The 21,446-nt window shown below is 50.1% G+C and overlaps 1 protein-coding gene and 1 pseudogene across 1 annotated transcript in view; one reads left to right on the top strand and one right to left on the bottom strand.

Moving 5' to 3' along the window:
• Positions 1–4,079, bottom strand: part of LOC138799096 (zinc finger protein 208-like) — a 40,066-nt gene extending 35,987 nt beyond the window's left edge. The window contains exons 1-5 of the mRNA XM_069979871.1: positions 3,766–4,079; positions 2,450–2,545; positions 1,628–1,813; positions 1,414–1,537; positions 1,198–1,295 (exon numbers count right to left, since the gene is read on the bottom strand). Of these exons, the coding sequence (XP_069835972.1) occupies positions 1,198–1,295; positions 1,414–1,537; positions 1,628–1,813; positions 2,450–2,518 (477 nt within the window). The 5' untranslated portion in view covers positions 2,519–2,545; positions 3,766–4,079. The remainder of the gene's footprint in view (positions 1–1,197; positions 1,296–1,413; positions 1,538–1,627; positions 1,814–2,449; positions 2,546–3,765) is intronic.
• The window catches only part of LOC138799094 (oocyte zinc finger protein XlCOF7.1-like), a 46,089-nt pseudogene continuing 28,595 nt past the window's right edge, over positions 3,953–21,446 (top strand).

The raw sequence follows: 21,446 nt of genomic DNA, 5'->3' as shown, positions 1-21,446 counted from the left end.
TCCTCCTCCATCTACCTGCTCCTCCTGCAGGACAGTGTCATCTCCCCCTCCATCTCCCTGCTCCTCCTGCAGGACAGTGTCATCTCCTCCTCCATCTACCTGCTCCTCCTGCAGGACAGTGTCATCTCCCCCTCCATCTCCCTGCTCCTCCTGCAGGACAGTGTCATCTCCCCCTCCATCTACCTGCTCCTCCTGCAGGACAGTGTCATCTCCCCCTCCATCTACCTGCAGGATAGTGTCATCTCCCCCTCCATCTACCTGCTCCTCCTGCAGGACAGTGTCATCTCCGCCTCCATCTCCCTGCTCCTCCTGCAGGACAGTGTCATCTCCCCCTCCATCTACCTGCTCATCCTGCAGGACAGTGTCATCTCCCCCCCCCCCCATCTACCTGCTCCTCCTGCAGGACAGTGTCATCTCCCCCTCCATCTCCCTGCTCCTCCTGCAGGACAGTGTCATCCCCCCCCTCCATCTCCCTGCTCCTCCTGCATGACAGTGTCATCTCCCCCTCCATCTCCCTGCTCCTCCTGCAGGACAGTGTCATCTCCCCCTCCATCTACCTGCTCCTCCTGCAGGACAGTGTCATCTCCCCCTCCATCTCCCTGCTCCTCCTGCAGGACAGTGTCATCTCCCCCTCCATCTACCTGCTCCTCCTGCAGGACAGCGTCATCTCCCCCCCTCCATCTCCCTGCTCCTCCTGCAGGACAGTGTCATCTCCTCCTCCATCTCCCTGCTCCTCCTGCAGGACAGTGTCATCTCCACCTCCATCTACCTGCTCCTCCTGCAGGACAGTGTCATCTCCCCCTCCATCTACCTGCTCCTCCTGCAGGACAGCGTCATCTCCCCCCCCTCCATCTCCCTGCTCCTCCTGCAGGACAGTGTCATCTCCCCCTCCATCTCCCTGCTCCTCCTGCAGGACAGTGTCATCTCCCCCTCCATCTACCTGCTCCTCCTGCAGGACAGTGTCATCTCCCCCTCCATCTACCTGCTCCTCCTGCAGGACAGTGTCATCTCCTCCTCCATATACCTGCTCCTCCTGCAGGACAGTGTCATCTCACCCTCCATCTCCCTGCTCCTCCTGCAGGACAGTGTCATCTCCCCCTCCATCTCCCTGATCCTCCTGCAGGACAGTGTCATCATCGCCTCCATCTACCTGCTCCTCCTGCAGGACAGTGTCATCTCCCCCCCCCCCCCATCTACCTGCTCCTCCTGCAGGACAGTGTCATCTCCCCCCGGACAGTCCTGGGGATCCAGAGGAGCAGGACATCTCTCTGGTGGATTCCTCTTACTGGATCCATCTGTAGGAGACACACACAGTGACTGAATACATTGTGTATATGTGATGAGCAGATGATGGGGGGTCTAGGGACCCCAATACTGCTCTCTCCTTTACCATCAATGAGAGTCTCCTCTTACCCGGTGATGTGAGGGGCCGGTGGTCCTCCATCATGGCCTCCTGGTACAGATCCTTGTGTCCTTCTACATACTCCCACTCCTCCATGGAGAAATAGACGGCCACATCCTGACACCTTATAGGAACCTGACACACACAATGATCCAGTCATCATCCAGACCCATCATCCCTTGTGTTCCTGGATGATGTCCCAGCATTCCCAGCAGCATTGCTCACCTCTCCAGTCAGCAGCTCCATCATCTTGTGGGTGAGTTCTAGGATCTTCTGCTCATTGTTCTTCTCAGGTATCAGTGAGGGAGGTGGAGGCTCCGTGGTGGGGCCCCGGGCCCTGCTCCATCCTCCTGACCTGCTGCTGCTGGGGGCCACACACTCTCCACATGTCTTCTTCACTACTGTGTAATCCTGAGGATGGAGAGACCCTGATAAATATCACTATATACAGAGCCCCCACCTCTCCGCTCATGTGCTGTATTATTACTAGAGATAAGAGGGAGGTCATGTGACCCATCCCCCAGAATCCCTCACCTCTCCGCTCATGTCCTGTATTATTACTAGAGAGAAGAGGGAGGTCATGTGACCCATCCCCCAGAATCCCTCACCTCTCCGCTCATGTCCTGTATTATTACTAGAGAGAAGAGGGAGGTCATGTGACCCATCCCCCAGAATCCCTCACCTCTCCGCTCATGTCCTGTATTATTACTAGAGAGAAGAGGGAGGTCATGTGACCCATCCCCCAGAATCCCTCACCTTTCCGCTCATGTCCTGCATTATTACTAGAGATAAGAGGGAGATCATGTGACCAATCCCCCAGAATCCCTCACCTCTCCGCTCATGTCCTGTATTATTACTAGAGAGAAGAGGGAGGTCATGTGACCCATCCCCCAGAATCCCTCTCCGCCCATGTCCTGTATTACTACTAGAGAGAAGAGGGAGGTCATGTGACCCATCCCCCAGAATCCCTCACCTCTCCGCTCATGTCCTGTATTATTACTAGAGAGAAGAGGGAGGTCATGTGACCCATCCCCCAGAATCCCTCACCTCTCCGGTCAGCAGGTAGATGATCTCCAGGGTGAGGCTGAGGATCCTCTTCTCCCTGTGCGGCTCCATGCTCGGGGTCCCTGGTGGTGCGGGGTTCTGTAGAGGAGACAGATATAGATTGGTCAGAGATCTCTTCCTCGCTGTACATCTTACACTGGATATTTAAGCATCTACATTTATCGGTCACACACAGTAACATAGTTTGTCTGATTCTATTTGGCTCATTTCTCGGCGTCCATGATGGGACTCGGGATGGATGTGTTACGTTCTTCATATAAGATGTAGAAACATAGAAGATTGCCGGCAGCTGTCAGTATTAGGGGCCACAGATCACAGGGGGGGGGGGGCTGTCAGTATTAGGGGCCACAGATCACAGGGGGGGGGCTGTCAGTATTAGGGGCCACAGATCACAGGGGGGGGGCTGTCAGTATTAGGGGCCACAGATCACAGGGGGGGGGGCTGTCAGTATTAGGGGCCACAGCTCACAGGGGGAGGCTGTCAGTATTAGGGGCCACAGCTCACAGGGGGAGGCTGTCAGTATGAGGGGCCACAGATCACAGGGGGAGGCTGTCAGTATTAGGGGCCACAGCTCACAGGGGGAGGCTGTCAGTATTAGGGGCCACAGCGCACAGGGGACGGCTGTCAGTATGAGGGGCCACAGCTCACAGGGGGAGGCTGTCAGTATTAGGAACCACAGCTCACAGGGGGAGGCTGTCAGTATTAGGGGCCACAGATCACAGGGGGAGGCTGTCAGTATTAGGGGCCACAGCTCACAGGGGGAGGCTGTCAGTATTAGGGGCCACAGCTCACAGGGGGAGGCTGTCAGTATTAGGGGCCACAGCTCACAGGGGGAGGCTGTCAGTATTAGGGGCCACAGCTCACAGGGGGAGGCTGTCAGTATTAGGGGCCACAGCTCACAGGGGGAGGCTGTCAGTATTAGGGGCCACAGCTCACAGGGGGAGGCTGTCAGTATGAGGGGCCACAGCTCACAGGGGGAGGCTGTCAGTATTAGGGGCCACAGCTCACAGGGGGAGGCTGTCAGTATGAGGGGCCACAGCTCACAGGGATGCTCAGGATGAAGGATTTACATACAAAGCTATAAGCCCCGCCCCCGAGGAGCACTGACCAGTCTGTTACCATGACGCCTCGCACCTGCAAGTGTGACCGACTAACTGGTTACATGTAGGCCACAAGAAGATGGCGTCCACACAAACGCTCCTGTACAATCCACAGGGGACGCACCTGCTGCAAGAAGAGGCTGTACATAATATCACACATATAACCAGGGAATGACAGCTCTGGAGCACAAGCCTTACCAGGTGATGATGGGAGTTGTAGTCTCTATATTTAACCACAAGATGGCAGTGATGGCTGCAGGGCGCGGGTCACCTCCGAGGGGCAGGCAGCCGGCTCCGCACTACATCACTGATCGCTGCAGCATCTGCTCGTTCTGTTATGGACTACAAGAACATGGCGGCCGCTGACGTCACGGGTGCCCCAGAGGGTCATTCCCCCCAAAACAAATAAGAACGCGGTAACTAAAGACCACGAGATTATGGCTGCTAATTAATATTCATAAGGCAAGCCACGCCCCATGTATGTCCCATAAACTATAGTGAACAAGGGCTGTAACTCTCACATTGACCACAGGAGGGAGACATACACCGTGCAAGTATAAGCGGCCGGCCAGTACTGAAGAATGCCTCACCGCAATGCATGCTGGAAGTTGTAGTAAAAACACAAACAACATAGTGAGACGAAAGGAACAGAAGACTACAACTCCCGACAACAGGTGGAACGTACAAGTGACGAGTAAACAGGTCATCTACACGGGGAGGAACATGACGGCTCACCGAGTAACCAGAACGAGGCTAGAACCGCACGGACAGGAAGTGTGAGAGGTGAGAGACAGGGAGAGCTGACTGCGGTGTATATACTACAGGGAGAGCTGACTGCGGTGTATATACTACAGGGAGAGCTGACTGCGCTGTATATACTACAGGGAGAGCTGACTGCGGTGTATATACTACAGGGAGAGCTGACTGCGGTGTATATACTACAGGGAGAGCTGACTGCGGTGTATATACTACAGGGAGAGCTGACTGCGGTGTATATACTACAGGGAGAGCTGACTGCGGTGTATATACTACAGGGAGAGCTGACTGCGGTGTATATACTACAGGGAGAGCTGACTGCGGTGTATATACTACAGGGAGAGCTGACTGCGGTGTATATACTACAGGGAGAGCTGACTGCGGTGTATATACTACAGGGAGAGCTGACTGCGGTGTATATACTACAGGGAGAGCTGACTGCGGTGTATATACTACAGGGAGAGCTGACTGCGGTGTATATACTACAGGGAGAGCTGACTGCGGTGTATATACTACAGGGGGAGCTGACTGCGGTGTATATACTACAGGAGGAGGAGAGGACTGCGGTGTATAGAATACAGGAGGAGGAGAGGACTGCGGTGTATATAATACAGGAGGAGGAGAGGACTGCGGTGTATATAATACAGGAGGAGGAGAGGACTGCGGTGTATATAATACAGGAGGAGGAGAGGAGTGCGGTGTATATAATACAGGAGGAGGAGAGGACTGCGGTGTATATAATACAGGAGGAGGAGAGGACTGCGGTGTATATAATACAGGAGGAGGAGAGGACTGCGGTGTATATAATACAGGAGGAGGAGGAGAGGACTGCGGTGTATATAATACAGGAGGAGAGGACTGCGGTGTATATAATACAGGAGGAGGAGGAGAGGACTGAGTGTACTGCTAGTTTGAGTTCTGTCACATGGCTCCATATGTGGCCGTGGAGAAGACATAATGAATTTAGTGGCCGGGCTGCATGAACAATCCTTGTATCGTTTATGCAGCCATATAAATGTATTACTATTGTCCGCACATCCCCTGGTTACACAGAAAGGGATTTAGCTGCAGTACAAAAGACCCGATCAGCCGAGGATCAGGCATTTTCTCTTCTGCTGATCACTGTCACTTTTTACACCTTACGATTAGCGGCTGAAGAAAGTGGGCGGGACTATGCAAATAATCTCCATATAAAACCCCAGCTGTGATAGGATGGAGCTGTATGAGCTTCAGAGGGGAACTCGGCTAGCGGTTAGATGAGGAGAGAGTTAAGGCTGTGTGTTAGTGTCCTGAAACGTCCGCCCACACGCATGATGAAGGGGACGTGTTAGTGTCCTGAAACGTCCGCCCACACGCATGATGAAGGGGGCGTGTTAGTGTCCTGAAACGTCTGCCCACACGCATGATGAAGGGGGCGTGTTAGTGTCCTGAAACGTCCGCCCACACGCATGATGAAGGGGGCGTGTTAGTGTCCTGAAACGTCCGCCCACACGCATGATAAAGGGGACGTGTTAGTGTCCTGAAACGTCCGCCCACACGCATGATGAAGGGGACGTGTTAGTGTCCTGAAACGTCCGCCCACACGCATGATGAAGGGGACGTGTTAGTGTCCTGAAACGTCCGCCCACACGCATGATGAAGGGGACGTGTTAGTGTCCTGAAACGTCCGCCCACACGCATGATGAAGGGGGCGTGTTAGTGTCCTGAAACATCCGCCCACACGCATGATGAAGGGGACGTGTTAGTGTCCTGAAACGTCCGCCCAGGACACCAGGGGGTTGGGAAAGGTTCAGCCGTATGTTTGTACCATGTACCACAGATCTAATCTAGGACTGATGCTGTGAGTATTATGTTCTCTATCGAGGCGTCAGCATAAGACGCATAAAGCGACAAGAAGAAGGTGCTGGCGCGGTTTCCCACACTCTATTGGGTTATAAGGCTTTGGCTTCAGAGTTGATGGATGGAGCTCTAAAAGTGTGAGGAAGTTTCATTCCATTTATGAAGTGTGGCCCTGAATGTATTTGGTGTGATGGGGGATGCATGCTGGAGTACCCCTCATCTCTACCGACCATCTGTTTGCTTAGGGGGTCTTAGTTCTGTATTTTGTGGTTGTCCTTCCTGGAGATGCGCGCCGCCGCAAGCGGGTACAAGCGTCGGTATCCGCCGAAACTTCTCTACGCGGATTAAGTAGTGTGACCCCAACCAAACACTGTTGTGAGTAAAGTAACATGACAAGGGCCAGGCATCCATCCAGAGACAGCTGTCCCGGGGTGTTTGCCCCTCGTCAGTGTGGAGCAGGATTCTGGCTAACGGAGGCAAAGAAAAGTAGTTCCACAAAACACTCCCTGAGCTCAGTGACTCCCCACACACACGTAACATAAGATGCAAGAGAACGGGCCGGGAGAAGCCCATGCTGCAGAACGTCCACCCCCGCTCTGTGTATGTGGGGAGGAAAATCAGGCTACGTAGACTTATACTAATCGGGCTCCACAGACTTATACTAATCGGGCTCCACAGACTTATACTAATCGGGCTCCACAGACTTATACTAATCGGGCTCCACAGACTTGTACTAATCGGGCTCCACAGACTTGTACTAATCGGGCTCCATAGACTTGTACTAATCGGGCTCCATAGACTTATACTAATCGGGCTCCATAGACTTATACTAATCGGGCCCCACAGACTTATACTAATCGGGCTCCACAGACTTGTACTAATCGGGCTCCATAGACTTGTACTAATCGGGCCCCATAGACTTATACTAATCGGGCTCCATAGACTTATACTAATCGGGCTCCACAGACTTATACTAATCGGGCCCCATAGACTTATACTAATCGGGCCCCATAGACTTATACTAATCGGGCTCCATAGACTTATACTAATCGGGCTCCATAGACTTATACTAATCGGGCTCCATAGACTTATACTAATCGGGCTCCATAGACTTATACTAATCGGGCTCCATAGACTTATACTAATCGGGCTCCATAGACGTATATTAATCGGGCTCCATAGACTTATACTAATCGGGCCCCATAGACTTATACTAATCGGGCTCCACAGACTTATACTAATCGGGCTCCATAGACTTATACTAATCGGGCTCCATAGACTTATACTAATCGGGCTCCACAGACTTATACTAATCGGGCTCCACAGACTAATCGGGCCCCATAGACTTATACTAATCGGGCTCCACAGACTTATACTAATCGGGCTCCATAGACTTATACTAATCGGGCTCCATAGACTTATACTAATCGGGCTCCATAGACTTATACTAATCGGGCTCCACAGACTTATACTAATCGGGCTCCACAGACTTATACTAATCGGGCTCCACAGACTTATACTAATCGGGCTCCATAGACTTATACTAATCGGGCCCCATAGACTTATACTAATCGGGCTCCACAGACTCATACTAATCGGGCCCCATAGACTTATACTATGAGTCTGACTCTTTACATGACACAGAGCCGCGCTTAGCACAGTCTTATCCCCCATCTCGTTCTCTTGGTCGGTATAAATCTGAACACTCAGACCCCGAACCATCAACAGTTTTGACTTGTCTCTATGACGTGCCAAAAGTCACAAATGACAGGTCCAGCCAGCTAGATGGGATGGAGGGAAGGAGACTGCGGTGTCCTGTATATAAATATAATGGAGTCAATTGTTTCTTCATAAGCTTTATCATTATTTGTCCTTTTATAGATGTCACTAATCTTCACTGTAATGTATATCTAGCCTGAGATCCAATGACTGAGAATGGAGAGAAACCCCATGACCGAGAGGATCCTGAGCCTCACCCTGGAGATCATCTACCTGCTGACCGGAGAGGTGAGGGATTCTGGGGGATGGGTCACATGACCTCCCTCTTCTCTCTAGTAATAATACAGGACATGAGCGGAGAGGTGAGGGATTCTGGGGGATGGGTCACATGACCTCCCTCTTCTCTCTAGTAATAATACAGGACATGAGCGGAGAGGTGAGGGATTCTGGGGGATGGGTCACATGACCTCCCTCTTCTCTCTAGTAATAATACAGGACATGAGCGGAGAGGTGGGGGCTCTGTATATAGTGATATTTATCAGGGTCTCTCCATCCTCAGGATTACACAGTAGTGAAGAAGACATGTGGAGAGTGTGTGGCCCCCAGCAGCAGCAGCAGGTCAGGAGGATGGAGCAGGGCCCGGGGCCCCATCACGGAGCCTCCACCTCCCTCACTGATACCTGAGAGGAACAATGAGCAGAAGATCCTAGAACTCACCCACAAGATGATGGAGCTGCTGACTGGAGAGGTGAGCAATGCTGCTGGGAATGCTGGGACATCATCCAGGAACACAAGGGATGATGGGTCTGGATGATGACTGGATCATTGTGTGTGTCAGGTTCCTATAAGGTGTCAGGATGTGGCCGTCTATTTCTCCATGGAGGAGTGGGAGTATGTAGGAGGACACAAGGATCTGTACCAGGAGGCCATGATGGAGGACCACCGGCCCCTCACATCACCGGGTAAGAGGAGACTCTCATTGATGGTAAAGGAGAGAGCAGTATTGGGGTCCCCTAGACCCCCCATCATCTGCTCATCACATATACACAATGTATTCAGTCACTGTGTGTGTCTCCTACAGATGGATCCAGTAAGAGGAATCCACCAGAGAGATGTCCCGCTCCTCTGGATCCCCAGGACTGTCCGGGGGGAGATGACACTGTCCTGCAGGAGGAGCAAGGAGATGGAGGAGGGGGAGATGACACTGTCCTGCAGGAGGAGCAGGTAGATGGAGGGGAGATGACACTGTCCTGCAGGAGGAGCAGGTAGATGGAGAGAGAGATGACACTGTCCTGTAGGAGGAGCAGGTAGATGGAGGGGGAGATGACACTGTCCTGCAGGAGGAGCAGGTAGATGGAGGGGGAGATGACACTGACCTGCAGGAGGAGCAGGTAGATGGAGGGGGAGACGACACTGTCCTGCAGGAGGAGCAGGTAGATGGAGGGGGAGATGACACTGTCCTGCAGGAGGAGCAGGTAGAGGGAGGGGGAGATGACACTGTCCTGCAGGAGGAGCAGGTAGATGGAGATGACACTGTCCTGCAGGAGGAGCAGGTAGGTGGAGGGGGAGATGACACTGTCCTGCAGGAGGAGCAGGTAGATGGAGGGGGAGATGACACTGTCCTGCAGGAGGAGCAGGGAGATGGAGGAGGGGGAGATGACACTGTCCTGCAGGAGGAGCAGGTAGATGGAGATGACACTGTCCTGCAGGGGGAGCAGGTAGGTGGAGGGGGAAATGACACTGTCCTGCAGGAGGAGCAGGTAGGTGGAGGGGGAGATGACACTGTCCTGCAGGAGGAGCAGGTAGATGGAGGGGGAGATGACACTGTCCTGCAGGAGGAGCAGGTAGATGGAGGAGGAGATGACACTGTCCTGCAGGAGGAGCAGGGAGATGGAGGGGGAGATGACGCTGTCCTGCAGGAGGAGCAGGTAGATGGAGGGGGAGATGACGCTGTCCTGCAGGAGGAGCAGGTAGATGGAGGGGGAGATGACGCTGTCCTGCAGGAGGAGCAGGTAGATGGAGGGGGAGATGACACTGTCCTGCAGGAGGAGCAGGTAGGTGGAGGGGGAGATGACACTGTCCTGCAGGAGGAGCAGGTAGATGGAGGGGGAGATGACACTGTCCTGCAGGAGGAGCAGGGAGATGGAGCGGGAGATGACACTGTCCTGCAGGAGGAGCAGGGAGATGGAGGGGGAGATGACACTGTCCTGCAGGAGGAGCAGGGAGATGGAGCGGGAGATGGCACTGTCCTGCAGGAGGAGCAGGTAGATGGAGGGGGAGATGACACTGTCCTGCAGGAGGAGCAGGTAGATGGAGGAGGAGATGACACTGTCCTGCAGGAGGAGCAGGGAGATGGAGGGGGAGATGACGCTGTCCTGCAGGAGGGGCAGGTAGATGGAGGGGGAGATGACGCTGTCCTGCAGGAGGAGCAGGTAGATGGAGGGGGAGATGACGCTGTCCTGCAGGAGGAGCAGGTAGATGGAGGGGGAGATGACACTGTCCTGCAGGAGGAGCAGGTAGGTGGAGGGGGAGATGACACTGTCCTGCAGGAGGAGCAGGTAGATGGAGGGGGAGATGACACTGTCCTGCAGGAGGAGCAGGGAGATGGAGGGGGAGATGACACTGTCCTGCAGGAGGAGCAGGGAGATGGAGCGGGAGATGGCACTGTCCTGCAGGAGGAGCAGGGAGATGGAGGGGGAGGAGATGACACTGTCCTGCAGGAGGAGCAGGGAAATGGAGGGAGGTCTCATATTTAGCTCTGTCATTATCAGTTTCCATAGCAGTGATTCCCTTTCTCACATGTAATGGAAATTATTATATATTTATTGATATTTCCCTGATCAGGATGATGATCTGATTCACATTAAAGTAGAAGTTACTGAGGAGGACGAGGAAGGTGATGAATTTAAGGAGGAGGATATCGATGTCGATGCTGACCCAGGTGCGTGAAGAACATTTTATTCCTGGTTTTGTCCTGATTGATCTTGAGGCCCCGTAGACTGGGGGGGGGGGGGGGGTCAGCGACTTGTTGGAGACAGACCGTTGTACTTTGTGACAATTTACCTTTTCTCTTGGTATTGATCCATCAGGTTTACTGATCACCACCGATACCTCGCCCAGACACCCAGTTTTATCTCCAGACTCTAAAACTGCACTTAGTGAATTTACACAAGATTTTCACGAACAACATTTTTTCCCTGCGGATATATCCACAATCCTTCCCAGTAGCGATCTGCTGTTTAACCCCTTGTATGATGAGGAACATTCTATGGACAGTTCATTCGTTGTTACCAGTGCAGATCACCAACAAGGGAAATGTTACCCTTGTTCTCAGTGTGGGAAGTGCTTCAAAAATAGAGCAAATCTTCTACGACATATAAGAATTCACACAGGGGAGAAGCCATTTCCATGTTCTGAGTGTGGGAAATGTTTTACCCAGAAAAGTGGTTATATTCAACATACAAGAATTCACACAGGGGAGAAACCGTTTTCCTGTTCTGAATGCGGGAAACGTTTTCGGCTGAAGTCGACTCTTGCTCAACATCAGAAAATTCACACCGGAGAGAAGCCGTTCTCGTGTTTAGAGTGTGATAAATGGTTTGCCAGGAAATCTGAACTATTTAGACATGAGAGAACATATCACCTGGGAAACAAGCTGTTTCTGTGCGCTAAGTGTGGGGAAAGTTTTACGAAGAAAACAGAACTGATTGAACATCAGATTATTCACACTGGAGAGAAGTGTTTTTCATGTTCTGAGTGTGAGAAATGTTTTACAAGAAGGTCTAACCTTGTGAAACATCAGCGAATTCACACAGGGGAGAAGCCCTTTTTGTGTTCTGAGTGTGGGAAAAGCTTTGCAAAAAAGTGTAAACTTGATAAACACCTTAAAATTCACGCAGGGGAGAAACCATTCTCCTGTTCTGAATGTGGAAAATGCTTCATGTTGAAGTTTAACCTGGTTACGCATCAAAAGATTCACACTGGGGAGAAGCCATTTCCCTGTCCTGAGTGTGGGAAATGTTTTTCGCGGAAGGCTAACCTTGTGGAGCATCAGAGGATCCATATGGGGGTCAAAAGATTTTCCTGTTCCGTGTGTGGAAAACGTTTTTCACACAAAACAGCCGTTGTCCAGCACGAGAGAAGTCACGTGGGAGAAAAGCCATTTTCTTGTTCAGAATGCGGGAAATGTTTTACACGCAAAGCTAGCCTTCTTGAACACCGGAGTATTCACACAGGGGAGAAACCGTTCTCGTGCTCCATGTGTGGAAAGCGTTTTTCACACAAATCGGTCCTGGTTCAGCACGAGCGCTCTCACATGGGGGAGAAGCCATTTTCATGTTCGCGGTGTAGAAAGTGTTATACGCGGAAAGCTTACCTCGTGGATCATCAGAAGGTCTGCAGGACCAGGTCTGAGAATCCAACTGTGTCCATGTAAGAAGCCGTCTCCCGAACGATTTCCACCCAAACAAATATATCAAAGAACTTGGGAGACCTTCGTGATGAACCACTAGACGGCAGCGTTTCTAGATGTAACTAATGTTCGTGACTGTCATGGAGGTCACATTGCAGGGTGGAGGGATATCCGAGACTGAAGCCGCAGCCGGACGTGTAGCAGCCTGGACTTATGAACCTCGCGGCCTGATGCCAGGAGTGCCGCAAGTATTTAGATCTAGACAGTTCTGTATTGATCCCGCCGCACAGAGGTCAGTACAGGAACGTGAGGATTCAAACACGTGTTGTTCTCCCGGCATCATACTGATACATGAGGCCAGGAGGGTGGTTAGTCCGGCTTTAGCACATTTTCTGTGATCGGACCCTCAGTAGATGTCATTGCGCTATTCCGGACGTGTCCAGAACAACGGCCTTTATTCCCTGTGTCAAATGTAAAGAAGATCCTAATTTATTTTTTTAATTCTTGTTATTTTGTTATTTGTCCTAAATTATATCCTGTTGTCTGTTTCTTATTTTCACTCTCAGTATTTTAATATATAAACTATGTGATCAAAAGTATGTGCACCCCTGCTGGTTATGGTTATTATCAGCGCTGTGGAGTCGGGAGGCCTCAGCTCCATCCCCGACTCCAGTTCCACCATAACTGGCCGGTCACACTCCGGGGAGTTATTATCACACTCCGGCTCCTCCATAACTGGCTGGACACACCCTGGGGAGTTATCACACTCCAGCTAGTGATATAGAGGGGGCACTGTAGAGGCACGGGGGCAGGTAAATAGGACTATTATGATTCCAACCACACACACACACAGCCTGCCGCAGCCATAGCACACACACACATATATCACACTGAAGAAAAACACACAATCTTCTCCCAGAGAGAGAACCCGGCACTGAGGACAGAGGTTACAGCTACACTACTTATGTCTCCTCCTCCTCCTCTATATTACACAGGATATCTCCATATTACACTGCTGCTCATATACAGTCATCCAGCATCCAGGGAGAGAACAGCACAGATCTCCCCCCACACAATGGACTCTTCCAGCTCAGGAACAAACTGCCAAATAGTGACCAACTTCTCCCCGACCACCCTTATCTAATAGGGCCAGTCCCTTATTACTGATATATTCCCCGACCACTCTTATCTAATAGGGTCAGTGTCCTATTACTGATATATTCCCCGACCACCCTTATCTAATAGGGCCAGTGTGCTATTACTGATATATTCCCCGACCACCCTTATCTAATAGGGTCAGTGTCCTATTACTGATATATTCCCCGACCACCCTTATCTAATAGGGCCAGTGTGCTATTACTGATATATTCCCCGACCACCCTTATCTAATAGGGTCAGTGTCCTATTACTGATATATTCCCCGACCACCCTTATGTAATAGGGCCAGTGCTTTATTGCTAATATATGTAGGAAACAAAATGTATGTGAGAGAGTTTTTTCTGGTTGTTATAAATAAGCTCCTTAAATTAGATTGATGGAACATAAACTTTATTGATGAGGAACAATTATAAAATTTGTATGACAAATCAATAATAACATTTTGAAATAATTTTTTTAAGTTGGAACATTTTTTTCCGAGTCCACAGGTCTGATTATTTCACCAGCTTACCGTTAGATGACCGGAGCTGACGGAATGGATGATGATAATGATAGCAACTAGAAGCAGCAGATGTGTGTGCGCAATGACTAATGAAACTCTGTGCAAACCATCCAGATCTAATCAATGAAGATTGCCTGATCTGTTACTCTGGATCAGGCAATGAGACCGTTACATACTAGCAGCTCCAAACAGCTCTTCAGGTACCTGCAAAAAAGTGCTTAACCCATCTTACACTCCCTCTCCTTTTATTCCCCTAACCCCGCCCCCTCTCACACCTATCTCACCTGACATACCTCCCACAGGTATTCCTGCCGCCTAGCTAATTCTCTTTGTCTCTACACAAAGCCCCCCAGCTAAGCCCACCCATTCTACTAACTCCAGCAGCCATTTTAACTCCCTCATGAGACCAACCACCATTATCCCCCATTACAAACTAAACCCTCTAGCAACCACCCAGTCGTGGTCGCAGAGACCCCCCTTATAGTTCCTCGCCGGGAGACCCCTTACCCCAACTCTTCACTCTTACTCCATGAAGCTGATAACCCATCACCCTAGGGTTGTGTGTTTGAGTTTTATCCTTAGATTCAGGGTGTGCAGACCCCAGAGTCTTGTAGAACGTCTTCCCAGAAGGGTAGAAGCTGTTGTAGTCATAAAAGGGCCTAATGCAGCAATAGTTTTGGGTACACTTCAGATTTTGCCTGCCTACTTAGAATGGAGAGGGGGAATATTTCTGGTTGGTAACTTCACCTGTGACAGACAGAATCTATAGAACATTGTAGGATTTATAAAGAATTATTCATCATTTCCCTGCTGCAGGGTCTGCAAATCCAGTCAGGACCCCCAGGAAACGTCCGACCTCTGTAACTGCAAACAAAGGTTTCTGCAGCAAATTTTAATGGGGCCGGCCACTTTATTGTAGAATATTTCAATGTACGGTATTAGTCAGTGTACGGTATTACCCAGTGTACGGTATTACCCAGTGTACGGTATTACCCAGTGTACGGTATTACCCAGTGTACGGTATTACCCAGTGTACGGTATTAGTCAGTGTACGGTATTAGTCAGTGCACGGTATTACTCAGTGTACGGTATTAGTCACTGCACGGTATTACCCAGTGTACGGTATTAGTCACTGCAAGGTATTGGTCAGTGTACGGTATTACTCAGTGTACGGTATTACTCAGTGTACGTTATTGGTCAGTGTACGGTATTGGTCACTGCACGGTATTGGTCAGTGTACGGTATTGGTCAGTGTACGGTATTGGTCAGTGTACGGTATTGGTCAGTGTACGGTATTGGTCAGTGCAAGGTATTACTCAGTGTAAGGTATTGGTCAGTGTAAGGTATTGGTCAGTGTAAGGTATTGGTCAGTGTACGGTATTGGTCAGTGCACGGTATTAGTGTCGTCACTGTAGTGACATCAGCTCCCTGCACCTCATAGCGCTGATATCCGGTTCCCCTCCCCCAGGCCGGGCCGTCCGGCTCTGTGATAAATCTTTCTAGCGATGTGCAAATTTACAGTAATAGAGTGAATTGTAATCTGCCCATCAGCTGCTGCTGTTTAACTGACTGCCGCTCCTCCCCCGATACTGGGAAAAGCCAGTCCTAGAAAAATGAGAGAAGTTTCCCAGGACTGGATCCAGCTTTTCCCAGCACCCGGGAAGGAGCGGCAGTCAGTTAAAAGGAAGAAGCTGATAAGTGGATTGCGGAGATAACAAACAACATCTTTCCCCCACCTCCATCTAATCTCTCTATCGGGATCAACAGCTGCTCTTTATCCCCTGTCCCCAAAGTTCACTGCCTTGGGGTCACCTTTCATTCTACTCTGTCATTCACACCGCACATTCAGACTCCCGACCACCTCCTGCCACCTACACATCAAAAACATTTCCAGAATCCGCTCTTTTCTCACCCTGGACTTCACAGAACTGCTGATCCGTGCTCTCATTATCTCCTGCTTGGACTACTGTAACATCCTCATTCCCCGCCAGTCTATCTACTTAAAGGGGTATTCCCCCCCCAAGAACTAAAAATATAAAATGCTCCCAAAACTAGCTGGTATTACTCACCAAGTCCCCCTGAGTATTTTGAGCCATCTCCCGTCTTTTTAGCTGCTGCCATTCCATAGTTACAAGTTTTTCTAAAAGCCAATTTATATCCAACATGGCGCCAGCATGAAAACTACATCTCCCATCATGCAATGCTTATGCCTGATTGGTCCATGATGTAGCAGAACTGATATCCATAAGATAAAGCAGAGTTGCAGAGGTGAGGTAGATGGGTAGCAAAGTTGAGTGAATAGCAGAGCTGACATAGTGAAATATAGCAGAGCTGAGTTAGTGAATAGCATAGCGTACATAGTGAAAAATAGCAGAGCTGAGGTAGTGAAATATAGCAGAGCTGAGGTAGTGAATAGCAGAGCTGAGGTAGTGAATAGCAGAGCTGACGTAGTGAATAGCAGCTGACCCAGTGAATAGTAGAGCTGTTGAGGTAGTGAACTCAACTCTATTTCACTGCCTCAACTCTGCTACCTCACTAAGAGTTATTAGAGAGGTAGAAGAGTTGAGGCAGGGGGTTATTGGGGGGGGGCACAGTGCGCGGGGGTGAGTGCCGAGGTGGGGGGGGGGGGGTGTTTTAGCACAGGGATGTGTGTGATGAGGGTGAGTGCCATGGGGGCCGCTGGTGAGTGCTGGGGGGGGGGAGAGGGGGACGCGGGTTGTGTGTGCGGTACAGTGCAGGGGGTTGGCGCCGGAGGGTCAGCGCTGGGTGAGCGCCAAGGGGGGGAGGGGGGAGTGCCGGGGGTGTGTGCCATAGGTGAGCGCTGGGGGGGGGTGTTGGTGAGCGAGTGCTCCTGTGCTGTGACACTTCCTTCTCCACACGCACAGCCGACGGTGACCGCTCCTGTCAGCCGCCCAGCCTGCTCTGTGCTGTGATGCTCAAGCTGACATTGTGCAGCAGGGGCACAGCGCAGGATCAGGCTGGCACGGAAGCTAGAGGGAGGACCGTCGGCTGTGCGTGTGGAGAAGAAAGTGTCAGCACAGGAGTGGGCCTAGGGATGACAGGGAGCGGGCATGGTGGAGGGGGATGTCTCAGCACAAGAGCGGCCATGGGATGACAGGGAGCGGGCATGGTTGGATGCGGGGGGGGGGGGGGGTCGGGGAGATGTCCCAGCGCAGGAGCGGGCATTGTTAGATGTGTGAGTCACAGCACCAGGAGCCGGCACGGTTTGCTGTGTGCTGTGTGAGAGGGGGTCACAACAGCACTAGAGAAAGCTAAGGGAGGCTATAGCTATCCTCCTCTTCAGTGGGCAAGGCCATAATAGCTAACGTGGCCCATGAAAGAGACTGAGGACACGTGATGCCGTCTCAGAAGGTGCGGGCCAGGAGCATGGAGCGTGTCGGAGTGGACTGAGATGCATCTAGATAACAGCAAAACTGTGCAGAATCCATAATAAATTGATATTGGAGAGATGGAAAGCTACTGGTGGGCAACATATTACTGCAAAAATAATTTTGGGGGAATACCCCTTTAACCCCTTCAAGACTAAGCCTATTTGGGCCTTAATGACCAGGCTCATTTTTCAAAATCTGACCTGTCTCACTTTATGCGCTCATAGCTCAGTGATGCTTTAACGTATGCTAGCGATTCTGAGACTGTTTTTTCGTCACATATGGTACTTTATATTAGTGGCAAAATTTGGTCACTACTTTGTGTGTTTTTTGTGAAAAACATCAAAGTATCATGAAAAATTAAAAAAAATTGCATTTTATGAACTTTGAAATTCTCTGCTTCTAAAAAAAGAAAGTCGTAGCACATAAATTAGTTACTAAGTCACATTACCGATATGTCCTCTTTATTCTGGCCTCATTTCATAAACATATTTTAATTTTTTAGGGTGTTACGGGGGTTAGAAATTTATCAGCAAATTACCACATTTTCATGAAAGTTTCCAAAACTGATTTTTTTAGGGACCAGTTCTTTTCTTAAGTTGATTTAGAAGGCTTGTATACTGGAAACCCCAATAAGTGACCCCATTTTGGAAACTACACACCTTAAAGAATTAATCTTGGTGTATAATGAGCATTTTAACCCTACAGGGGCTGGAGCAAAGTATTCACTATTAGGCCGTAAAAAAATGGAAAATTAAAATTTTTCAATAATATATACGTTTAGAGTAAAGTTTCTAATTTTCAAAAGGAACATGAGAGAAAAAGCACCCCAAACTTTGTAACGCAGGTTCTCATGAGTACAACGGTACCCCATATGTGGGCGTAAACCACTGTATGGGCACACAGCCGGGCTCAGAAGGAAGGGAGCGCCAATTAGCTTTTTCAATGCAGATTTTGCTGTAGAAGTTTCTGAGCGCCAGGTGCGTTTGCAGAGCCCCTGTAGTGCCAGTGGAGTAAAGTCCTGCCATAAGTCACCCCATTTTGGAAAGTACACCCCTCAAAGAATTCATCTTGGGGTAGGATGAGCATTTTGACCCCACAGGTATTAGAGGAAAGTATTCAAAATTAGACCGTAAAAATGAAAAACTCGAATTTTTCCAATAATATGTTCGTTTAGTTTAAAATTTCTCAATTTCACGAGGAACAAGAGAAAAAAAATTACCCCAGAATTTATAACGCAGATTCTCTTGAGTACAACGGTACCCCATATGTGGGCGTAAACCACTGTATGGGCACACAGCGGGGCTCAGAAGAAAGGGAGCGCCAATTAGCATTTTCAATGCAGATTTTGCTGAAGAAGTTTCTGAGCGCCAGGTGCATTTGCAGTTCCCCTGTAGTGCCAGCGAAGTAAAATCTCCCCATAAGTCACCCCATTTTAGAAAGTGCACCCCTTAGAGAATTCATCTTGGGGTGTGGTGACCAATTTGACCCCACAGGTATTAGAGGAAAGTATTCAAAAGTAGACAGTAAAAATGAAAAACGCGAATTTTTCCAATAATGTGTTCATTTAGTTTGAAATTTCTTAATTTCTTGAGGAACAGGAGAGAAAGTTCACCGCAAAATCTGTAACGCAGGTTCTCCTGAGTAGAACGGTACCCCATATGTGGGCATAAACCACTGTATGGGCACACAGCCGGGCTCAGAACGGAAGGAGCGCCAATTAGCATTTTTCAGTGCAGATTTTTCTGAAGAAGTTTCTGAGCACCAGGTGCGTTTGCAGAGCCCCTGTAGTGCCAGTGCAGTGAATCCACCCCATAAGTCACCCCATTTTGGAAAGTGCACCCCTTAAAGAATTCATCTTGGTGTGTGGTGAGCATTTTGACCCAACAGGTATTGGAGGAAAGTATTCAAAATTGGCTAGTAAAAATGAAAAACTCGAATTTTTTCAATAATATGTTCATTTAGTTTAAAATTTCTAAATTTCACAAGGAACAGGAGAAAAAATGTACCACAAAATCTGTAAAGCAGGTTCTCCTGAGTACAACGGCACCCCATATGTGGGCATAAACCACTGTATGGGCACACAGCAGGGCTCAGAAGGGAAGGAGCGCCAATTTGCTGGAGCAAAACCGCAGCTAGTATCGGTTATTAGAATAGCGCAGTTACTGAAATACAATAAAAAAAATGAGATTACAGGTAACGTGGGGTGGTTACGGACAGACTGGGGTGGTTCCAGGTAATCTGGAGGTGGTTACGGGCAACCTGGGGTGATTACAGGCAACCTGGGGTGGTTACAGGCAACGTGGGGTGGATACGGACAACCTGCTGTGGTTACAGACAACCTGGGGTGGTTATGGGTAATCTGGGGTGGATACGGTCAACATGGGGTGGTCACGGGCAACCTGGGGTGGATACGGACAACCTGCTGTGGTTACAGACAACCTGGGGTGGTAACGGGTAATCTGGGGTGGATACGGTCAACATGAGGTGGATACGGTCAACATGGGGTGGTCGCGGCAACCTGGGGTGGTTACGGGCAATGTGACATGGATACGGACAACCTGCTGTGGTTACAGACAACCTGGGGTGGTTACAGGCAACCTGGGGTGGTTACGGGCAACGTGACATGGATACGGACAACCTGCTGTGGTTACAGACAACCTGGGGTGGTTACGGGTAATCTAGGGTGGTTACAGGCAACCTGCTGTGGTTACGGTCAACGTGGGGTGGTTACGGGCAATCTGGGGTGGTTACGGGCAATCTGGGGTGGTTACGGATAAACTGAAGTGCTCATAGGTAATCTGAGGTGGGTACCTGTAATCTGGCGTGGTTACGGGCAATCTGAAGGCGGTCATTGGCAATTTGGGGTGGTTAGAGGCAAGGTGAAGTGGTCAGAGGCAACGTGCGGTGGTCAGAGGCAACGTGCGGTGGTCAGAGGCAACGTGCGGTGGTCAGAGGCAACCTGCTGTGGTTGCGTGCAATCTGGGGGGGTTACATGTAATCTGGCATGATTACGGCAACCTGGGGTGGTCACGGGAAACCTGGGGGGGGTTACAGACAATCTGGGGGGGTTACATGTAATCTGGCATGATTACGGCAACCTGGGGTGGTCACAGGAAACCTGGGGGGGGGGGTTACAGACAATCTGGCATTGTTACGGATAAACTGAAGTGCTTATAGGTAATCTGGGGTGGGTACATGTAATTTGGGGTGATTATGGACAATCTGGAGGGGGTCACTGGCAACGTGCGATAGTTACGGGCAACGTTAGGTGGTTACGGGCAATGTGCGGTGGTTACGTGTAATCTGGGGGGTTACGTGCAATCTGGCGTGATTACGGACAACCAGGGTCGGTTACGGGTAATCTGGGGGGGGTTAAGGGTAATTTGGGAGTAAACTGCAATTATTACTATAATAAAGTGTGTGTTTTATTTTTTTGTATGTTTGTCACTTTTTGTACTTTATACATTCATTTTCACTGTATTACTATGATTACTGTGATATTTTCTATCACAGTAATCATAGTTCAGTGACAGAGACCAAATTGGTCTCTGTCACTTTAAATTTTCAGAGTTGGCTGGTTATGGAGCACATGCGCACTTCATAACCAGGCAGGACGTCGAGGAGAAAGGAGCTCCAGGAGCAGGTAATGTATAAGGGGCAGGGGGGTGACTTGGTGGGGGGGGGGGGCACGGTGACACTTTTTATCCCCTGTCACCAATCGTTTATGGTTACAGGGGATAAAAAGTGCTGATCAGCACTGGGAACCGGCGATCAGCGGTATATAGTATATACCGCTGATCGCCTGTTTCGGGACCACACGGGGGGGGCCCCAATCACTGCCCCATGCTCTCCGCTACCTCCGGTGGCGGAGAGCATGGGTGTTTCATTCATTTTTATTTTCTGATCACTGTGAACAGACATTAGTCTGTTCACAGTGATTGCGGTGGCCATCTTGGATCTGATGGCCGCCGCGGGGAGGGAGAGGGTTAGTGACCAGCCCACTAGGGGGGCTGATCTGGGGTCTGATTGACTTATTTCATCTCCCCCCGCCGTGGATTCACGGTGGGGGGGGAGATGAAATGCAGTACAGCGCCTGCCCATT

Source organism: Dendropsophus ebraccatus, chromosome 8 (genome assembly GCF_027789765.1).
Source record: "Dendropsophus ebraccatus isolate aDenEbr1 chromosome 8, aDenEbr1.pat, whole genome shotgun sequence".
Classification (NCBI taxonomy): domain Eukaryota; kingdom Metazoa; phylum Chordata; class Amphibia; order Anura; family Hylidae; genus Dendropsophus; species Dendropsophus ebraccatus.
This window is presented reverse-complemented; position numbering and strand designations above follow the sequence as displayed.